Below are 8913 nucleotides of genomic sequence, written 5' to 3' on the forward strand. Positions count from 1 at the left end.
GCATTAAAGCCTAAGCGAAGCAATAGATGAGAGTTTTCCAACTGGAGTGTCTCAGTCGACCTCGGCAGCATCGTGCCAGTCAGACACAACACATCAGTCTGCAGTAAGCCAGCCTTGAGGCTCAAAACACACACACACACACACACACACACACACACACACACACACACACACACACACACACACACACACACACACACACACACACACACACACACACACACACACACACACACACACACACACACACACACACACACACACACACACACACACACACACACACACACACACACACACACACACACACACACACACACACACACACACACACACACACACACACACACACACACATACCATGTATACATCACTTCAGGGGACATTACATTGACTTACATGCATTTCCTAGAGACTTATCCTAACCCTAACCATAACCAACACATGCCTAACCCTTACCCTAACCCTTACCCTAATCCTAATCCTAACCAAGTCTTCACCCTAAAATTAATGATCCCCCTCATGGGGACCTCCAATGTGTCCCCATAAGGGAAGCCAGTCCCCACACGTGACTATGTAAACAGATTTAGGTCCCCACAAGTATAGTAATGCTAGACCACACACACACACACACACACACACACACACACACACACACACACACACACACACACACACACACACACACACACACACACACACACACACACACACACACACACACACACACACACACACACACACACACACACACACACACACACACACACACACACACACACACACACACAAACAAATAGTGAGTTCTGTTCACATGTGGCTGAAATTGTTTTATAAATGAGCCCCTTTTTTTGGCTTATAACAATTTTTTAATATTGCATGCTCACAGGATATCGTGCTCATTCACTTGTATGTGTTATTGTTGTCGTTTTTGTTATACATTTATGACAAAAAAACAACAGTATAAATAGTTTCTGGCTGGTCCGGATCAACAGGACAATTTAAGACGTATGCAGAATCATAACAAACATATTTCACTATTTTATGACATAACACTTTTGATTGAGAATAAAACACGCACACACACACACACACACACACACACACACACACACACACACACACACACACACACACACACACACACACACACACACACACACACACACACACACACACACACACACACACACACACACACACACACACACACACACACACACACACACACACACACACACACACACACACTTGCATAACTGTCACTTCTCAGATATGGGGACAAAAAGGAGAGACAAAACAGAAAAATCACATTGTAATTATGGCTTTTTTGGCTTATAACAATGTTGGTAACGATACGTACAAGATCGTAAATAAAATACAAAGAAATAATAAAAAAAAAAAAAACTGAAATTCAGTCATGGTCACAATTGATACACAGATATATTAAGTAGTCCCCAGATATGGGGACAGTTTTGACACGCTCCAATGGCTACTGCGTGTTTAAAAGAGATTATGCTGAGTGATGTCCCAGGAAATTACATAGTGCTCCAGAAAGATCTCTAAAAATGTACGTGTGCCAACTGTTATGCCATATGGACTAACTCCACAGGACATCTCTCCCCCATCACATCCGGAGGCAAGGGATGCCACTGTGTAAGTCCAGAGTAAGCAGATTTCCTTTCATTTTCAGTGGGATGTTTTCGAACCGATTCAACCTCATGGGGACAACTTCATTGAGGATTTCAGAAGAGATTAGACCCTTTCCAGATTACTGTATAATCTGCTGTTAAAACAATGGATATGGGGATAGAATAAAGACAGATAGCAAAGGGATAATCTGAAGGTGAGTGGAGTCTATTCACATCATATTTGTTTTGACAAGGATGTATTGCCATAATTCCACGGGCTGTGTGTGATATTGAAAAGCTTCATTTAGTCAGCCGCAGAAAAGCAATACCCTCCGAGTGTAATTAAAGTGCAATCTTCCATCATTAGTCAAGCCATGACAGTCTGCCTGTGTCCAAACGACCCTCTCAGCAGAGGTGCATGGGGATAGGCAGTTTGCAAGGGGAGGGTTCGCTGTGCGTCTGATGGAGAGAGAGTATGGCCCCATTTACATTTGTGTCCTTAAAAGACACAACGCCCCAATGGGCCCATGCATTATCAGCACGGTTGGAGTGGATGTCTGGTTAGGAGTGCCAAAATAGTCAGAGGCAGCCCGGAGCAGGGATTTATTTCTCATTGTTGTTCATCAGCGGGACACAATACTAGAACAACTTCCACTTTACAGAAGATTAAGCATCATATTTGCATCAAGTTATGCGCAAATAAAACCAGTTACATAATGCTGACTTGATGTTTACGGACATAACATTTTTCACAGAAGTTAAACATTAATAATTTTACATAAATGTGGGCTTGTTGTTGTAGAAGACAATTATCTTTTTAAACATATATTTGATCCCAACCTGAATGGTGTTTTTTAACCTTTAAAAACATGTATAGTAAGAAGGCTATTTTAAAAGACAGAGCCGTTATTTAATCATTTGTGTAAATTGCTAAAATTACTAAGAACAAAGCTGTGTTACTCTCGAGTGCTGGAGATCACCACAAATAAGACTTTAGAAACAGATAAAGTAAAAACAGTTAATAATAAAGAATACTCTGCTCATTCATAGCAAAACTGCAAGACTATCACATATATCTCTTTAAATACAAATATGGCAACCGCATGCTATTAGATAGAGATAGATAGAATCGGAGGGACGAAACCCTCTTTAATGGTCACACATGCATGCAGGGCACACAGCACACACAGTGGCATTTGGCCTCTGCATTTAACCCATCCTAGTAGTAGGAGCAGTGGGCAGCTATTGTACAGCGCCCTGATCTTATTAGGCCTACTGTATATTATTATTCATTGCACTGTGTTCTCCTTTTGCATATTTAGGATAATAACTGTAGGCTATAGGCCTACTATCATTAAAAAAACAACAACGGTTTAAAATGTGTTATGTTGCATTTGATTTGACCTCGCAAGCTATTAGCTTTTGTTCATATCATATGAAGTATTTAACTTTGCATTTATCATTAAAAATCTTTTGTCCAGTAGGCCTATCTTGAATAGTGAGCTATGTGCCATAGCCTACACTTTTACATGTAGTAAATTAGTTGCACGTTTTACAATGACTGTCTGTGCACATTATTGATGTACTATAAACGCATAATACATATGTATAAGCTATATAAAGTCAATCCAAAGACAAGATCATTCTTAAAATGATCCCTACGACGATTTAATTCCGATGTAATGCGTATTTGCGGTGTTTCTGCGCAGGACTGATCCACGTGCGCTCACTCAGTGACGACACTGCGGAAGTGTCATGGCGCCGTGCGTCATGCATTGTCAGAAGCAACACTAGCACCAAACAACTCTTATTGCTTCTTCTCCTAAAGTCTGGACTTGAACATATAAAAAGGACATTGGAGGAACCATAGCGTAAGTATCTGGAGAAGCAGTGTGTGTCCAGAGCTATTATTGACAGCGTTTAGGGGCACTAACATCCACTGTATGCCTGTATTCGTGTTTTAATTTGGCCACGTGTTGCTGATTTTCTTGCCGTTGACGCAATAACATTACATATTTCGAGCTACAGTCGTGATCTAATAAAAGGCTGTCATTGTTTGTGCACTTAAAATGTATGTCAGTTGTTTGTGTTACTAAATTCAAAGCGCTGTTGTGCTGAAAGTGCAGTGGCCCATTTAAAAAAAAAAAAAAAATGGTGTCCCCATTCAGAAACACTGCTTAATATAAATACTGTACAAAAGATAAAATAATGAGCCCGAAAAGATCAATTTGACATCATATGTAGGTTATTTGAGTATAGCACTGTTAAGTCAATCTTATCCATGCTCTAAAGATTAACTTGATTAATTGTGTGTCAGTGACTGTTTAAAGGCATTCTTCTTTTAACAAATCAATAATAACAAAGACAAAAATAAATAAAAAAGAATTCCATAACACGTTAGGTTATACACTTCAATGCAATCTATTCTGCAGTATAATTCTACCAGTTCATAAACATTACATTACACTTCATGGTATTTGGCTGACACCTTTATCAAAAGCAAATTAAATACACTACTATACAGTAAAGATGCCTACAGGAGCAATTAGGGGTTAAGTATCATGCCCATGGACACTATACTACTACTAGAGCTGCACACGTTTGAAAACTATGATTTATTGCGACTATTTTGGCTGATATTGTGATATAAGAGGGAACTTCTAGGAATTCATAATATACATTTAAAATCTGACCAAATATTGAGCTTACTGCAATTTTGATATTTGTTGAGAACATACTGAATGTACTTTTCCAATATCAGAGTAGCACATGATAACAAAGGCCCTACGTAGCTGTGTACATGCCAGGATGTTTGATTACCTTGAAGAGCATCAGGACAGTTTTAGGCATGATGGCTATGTGAAAACGATCAACATGATGATTGAGTCTCTTGGAGATACATGACAGGCATGATCATTTCTGACATGGGTCTTAACAAAACCTGAACAAAACATTGCATACTGCTTTGAATCGGTATTCCTCCATCTTGTCACTGTGTAACACCCTCTCTTGTATATCAGCATGTGAAGGACACTTTTCGGGGAACTAGTAGTACCAAATGCTCTGTATGTGATGACCACTTCCATTCTTTCAAGGACAATAACATATATCCTGATATTGAAGCTCAAGCCGGTGACGAGTGATATTTTTCTAACAATATTGCACTTCTCCATATTGCGATGACATTTTGATTAATTGTGCAGCTCTACTATTCACAAGTTAACATTCATTGTAGTACAAATATGTTAATCTTTATGCCACATGTCTCTAGTTTAGGATGGCAGAGTCAGGCTCAGGTAACCCCAGTGGTCAACGTGTGCCAGCGACCCCCGCAGGGAGCGCCACGGGACTCCTGATGGGCCGCCGCACCCCCGCCGCCCTCTCTGCTGGCCGCCTCCCCTCAATGCGCTCCAGAGACCTCACCCTGGGGGGAGTGAAGAAGGTAATGCTCTCGCCTCACTGTTAGAGATTATCGGCCTTCAGGTTCTTGCTCCTTGTTCCAATACTGATGTACGTTTTTCTTTTACATTTTTAGAAAACCTTTGCCCCCAACATTATTGGCCGGAAAGCAAAAGAAGAGTAAGTTCTCAACGGACCTCAGTGGATACATTAAAGGTCACCTATTATGCAAAATCCACTTTTTCATGTATGTTATACATAAATATGTGTCCCCTCTTCTCCATGTCTCTTCTACATCAACACGTGTCCCCTCTTCTCCATGTCTCTTCTACATCAACGTGTGTCCCCTCTTCTCCATGTCTCTTCTACATTAACGTGTGTCCCCTCTTCTCCATGTCTCTTCTACATCAACGTGTGTCCCCTCTTCTCCATGTCTCTTCTACATTAACGTGTGTCCCTTCTTCTTCATGTCTCTTCTAGATCAACATGTGTCCCCTCTTCTTCATGTCTCTTCTACATCAACATGTGTCCCTTCTTCTTCATGTCTCTTCTAGATCAACATGTGTCCCCTCTTCTTCATGTCTCTTCTACATCAACATGTGCCCCCTCTTCTTCATGTCTCTTCTACATCAACATGTGTCCCCTCTGTGTAAAGAGATTCTGAAAGTTTCAGGACAAAAGATTCTCTCTCTTTTTGTCCTGATCCATTTCTATAAAAACCTGTCTGAAAATGAGCGGATCAGATTTTGGCCACTTGATGATGTCATAACGAGATGTGTTGTCTTGAGTAACCATTAGCCAATCACCAACCAAGGTACCCCCCCCATATCACCTGAATCTCCTCCTAGAGCACCATTGAGTTCTTTGTAACCAAATGTCTCTCAGAGGGGCGTGGGGAGGGGCTCCTTATTTTCATCTACAGTAACAGACAGAGAATCAGCACTTTTGAAACAGGGCTGAAACAGAGGGGATTATGGGTAATGCTGCAATGATCTGTTTGGTGTTTCGAGCCAAACACTTCAGAGACATGTTTGTATATATCTGGGACCTATAATATATTGATGAAAAACAGTATATGGATTCAGCCGTCTGTTTGAAGGTTTGCTAATTACTGTTATGTTTTGTTTTTGACAGAACAAAAGATGAAGGCGGGCGGGGGAGAGACAGGAAGGATGCGGGTCGCGGTCGGGGTCCGAGAGACAGAGGCAGGGGCCGGGGTCGCCCAGAAGTCATCCAGTCCCACTCGATCTTTGAGCAGGGGCCTGCAGAGATGATGATGAGAAAGAAAAGTAGGAGCTCAGCTGCACTGCCCCTCACTCTGTACTACTTTTCCTTTACCAATGTACATAGTCTTTAAAACCCATGTTTATGATGTCTGGCTTTCCTGTACCTCACACACAGGTGGCTATGAAAATGAGAGAGAGGCTCCCACCGTTGGACCTTCACCCATCATCAATATTAAAAAAGAGAAGAGAGAGACGGAGGAAGAGACCAAAGAGATTCTGGCCAAGTTGGAGAGAGATACAGTAAGTCCCTGGTTGTCCTAATCTTTATTAAGTAGCTTTTATTTAACATTTTACTTCAATTTTTCCTTTTCGAATGCTTTTTTCAGTTTATAGACGACCCCTTCCTGAGGAGTGAGCAGAGGAGCTGCCCTGTCCAGCTTCCCCTCGCTGTTTCTGGATGGGGATTCACGGAGGAATTTACTAAATCTCCCGTCAAAATTGAGAAGGTGGAGGAGGAGGATGATGATGATGAACCCATGGAACATGCAGTTGAAGGTAACACGATACACCTCAAAATGATTGTATCTACGTCACAGTTTCCATGGTTTGTGAAAGCAGGAAATACAAAACCAGCTTGTTGTCCACATGGCTGCTCTCTCAAATGACGCTTTATCTCCTCTTCAGTGAAACAGGAGCCGGCGGAAACCGAAATAAAGAAATCAGAATCAATGTTCAGGCCTCCTCCTCTCCCTGAGCCGGAGTTTCTTCCCGACCTGCTTCATAAGTGGAGTTTGGGAAAAGGAGAGGAGCTGTTCTTCATGCAGATGCCCGACACGCTGCCCGGCCAGCCGCCGACCATGGAGCACAGACCGGTGAAAACTGAGGTGCAGTCGGAGGACGGGCAGTCTGTGCTTCTGAAAACAGAGTCTCAGGTACATATAGTTGTCGTCTACGTGTTGAATACATGATGGTGTGGAGAACATGTGTTCAGACGATATTTCTTTATGTTGAACAGGAGGAGGAAGCTGAAGAAAACAACTGTAACCTGAAAGACCTGCGGGAGGGTCTCGTGGGAAAGATGCTGGTGAGGAAGTCCGGCCGGGTCCAGCTCATTCTGGGACATGTGACTCTGGATGTGTCGCTAGGAACATCCTGCTCTTTCCTTCAGGTATGATATTAGTATTCAAAATGTTACATAAATACAATTCAAAAAGTACAAAAATGCATTGATAGTACAAAAAGCAACATCACTCTTCCCGCACAACGGCCCATGCATTATTAGGTTTAATTTTGCGCCTGGAAAAAATATTTCCCAACTGCAATAGCTACTTTTTTATTACTATAAATACTGGGGATGTTGTGAATTTCCCTTGGGGTTCAATACACTTTCATTGTAATCAACAAATATACATGCTAAATGATTTGTTATATTTTCTACTATTAATCTGAATCTGTTGAGCATCTCAAACTGTCAGGTGGAGTAAAATGTACAATATTATTTATATATTCTATAAAGTAGCAAGAAATGGGAATATTTAAGTACAGTGGTTGAGTAAACTTACTGTCTACCACCGGTATTGGTGTCTCTTTCTGTTTGTTTTCATACTGAATCTGTTATTTATAAAGCACAGCTCTGTTTGTATTCCAGTGTCTTTACACACCACTGTTATTATTTTATCATAGGGTAAATGTTTATTCTGACATTCCTTTCTCTTCTTTTTTCCCCTCAGGAGCTGGTGTCTATTCGCTCAGAGGGAAGAACGGGTGACCTGACTATATTAGGGAATGTCAAACACAAAATGGTTTGTTCCCCAGACTTTGAGTCTCTGCTGGAGAGCCGTGCTTGATGCACGTCACTGAGCCCTCTGGATGCACTCGTGGTGGGTTGTGATGTTGATAAGACATTCACGTTTGATCCTTTGGAAACTGATGTCAAATACAAGCAGTGTGGTCATTTATTGCGCTTCTGTGTTTTCAGACTGGCTAACATAATATTGAAATACACTATATATATGAAACGTATGAAGTTTTTGTGGAAAAGGCGTATAAATGCAAGGTCAAAGGTTTAATGATCTGCCAAATGTCAGCACTGTTTTCATTTCTTTATATCTGAGAATACTTGAGAAGACTGTACATGGATGTAAATGTGTGAATAAAAAAAAGTATTTGTTAATCCAGTATGTTCGTGAAATTGCTTTAAATTCACCCACGTTTTCCACTTTCGTCTAGTGACCATGCAGATGTATTTTTGGTTTAATTACTTAGGTTTGAGATGGAGAAATAGACAACTGCCGAGAACAAGAAAAACTAAATTGAACAAATACAGGTAAAGAATATTAAGGACTATTAATATAGGTGTATATAAAAAGCAGTCTTGCACGTCTTTTTACAAGTCAAGTTTTCAGGATTTTGTTTATTTGTAAACTGAAAATAGCAGAAATAAATAATCCATTGCACAAAAGCTTTTAACAATGTTAGCTGTGTTTTCAACTTATTTGTTTTCATTTAAATGCATCTGTTGAAAGATGCTGTTTAAACCTATGGCTACCAAAAAAATAATGCAAAGATTTGATTAATAAATCGACTGTATGGGCTGATAATGATGTGTCTATAAACTGTATATCAGGAATCAGAAACAGGTTTATTACCAGGTAGGT

The 8913-nt window shown here is 40.5% G+C and overlaps 1 protein-coding gene across 1 annotated transcript; it reads left to right on the forward strand.

Annotated features, from left to right (window-relative positions):
• Positions 1-1720: 1720 nt before the first annotated feature.
• Positions 1721-8429, forward strand: polr3d (polymerase (RNA) III (DNA directed) polypeptide D). The gene is made up of 10 exons (XM_034091051.2): positions 1721-1846; positions 3341-3502; positions 4903-5073; positions 5167-5210; positions 6165-6319; positions 6432-6556; positions 6643-6811; positions 6941-7188; positions 7272-7424; positions 7987-8429. Exons 3-10 carry the CDS (start codon positions 4909-4911, stop codon positions 8101-8103), a joined length of 1176 nt encoding a protein of 391 aa, XP_033946942.1. The 5' UTR covers positions 1721-1846; positions 3341-3502; positions 4903-4908; the 3' UTR covers positions 8104-8429.
• Positions 8430-8913: the final 484 nt, after the last annotated feature.

This window comes from Pseudochaenichthys georgianus, chromosome 9 (assembly GCF_902827115.2).
Source record: "Pseudochaenichthys georgianus chromosome 9, fPseGeo1.2, whole genome shotgun sequence".
Taxonomy (NCBI): domain Eukaryota; kingdom Metazoa; phylum Chordata; class Actinopteri; order Perciformes; family Channichthyidae; genus Pseudochaenichthys; species Pseudochaenichthys georgianus.

Bases quoted from the DNA above. Each gene is read 5' to 3' on its own strand.
- polr3d (XM_034091051.2), top strand. From the start codon at position 4,909: ATGGCAGAGTCAGGCTCAGGTAACCCCAGTGGTCAACGTGTGCCAGCG. The intron at 6,320-6,431 runs GTAGGAGCTCAG...CCTCACACACAG, and splicing joins GATGATGATGAGAAAGAAAA to GTGGCTATGAAAATGAGAGA. The intron at 7,189-7,271 runs GTACATATAGTT...TATGTTGAACAG, and splicing joins TTCTGAAAACAGAGTCTCAG to GAGGAGGAAGCTGAAGAAAA.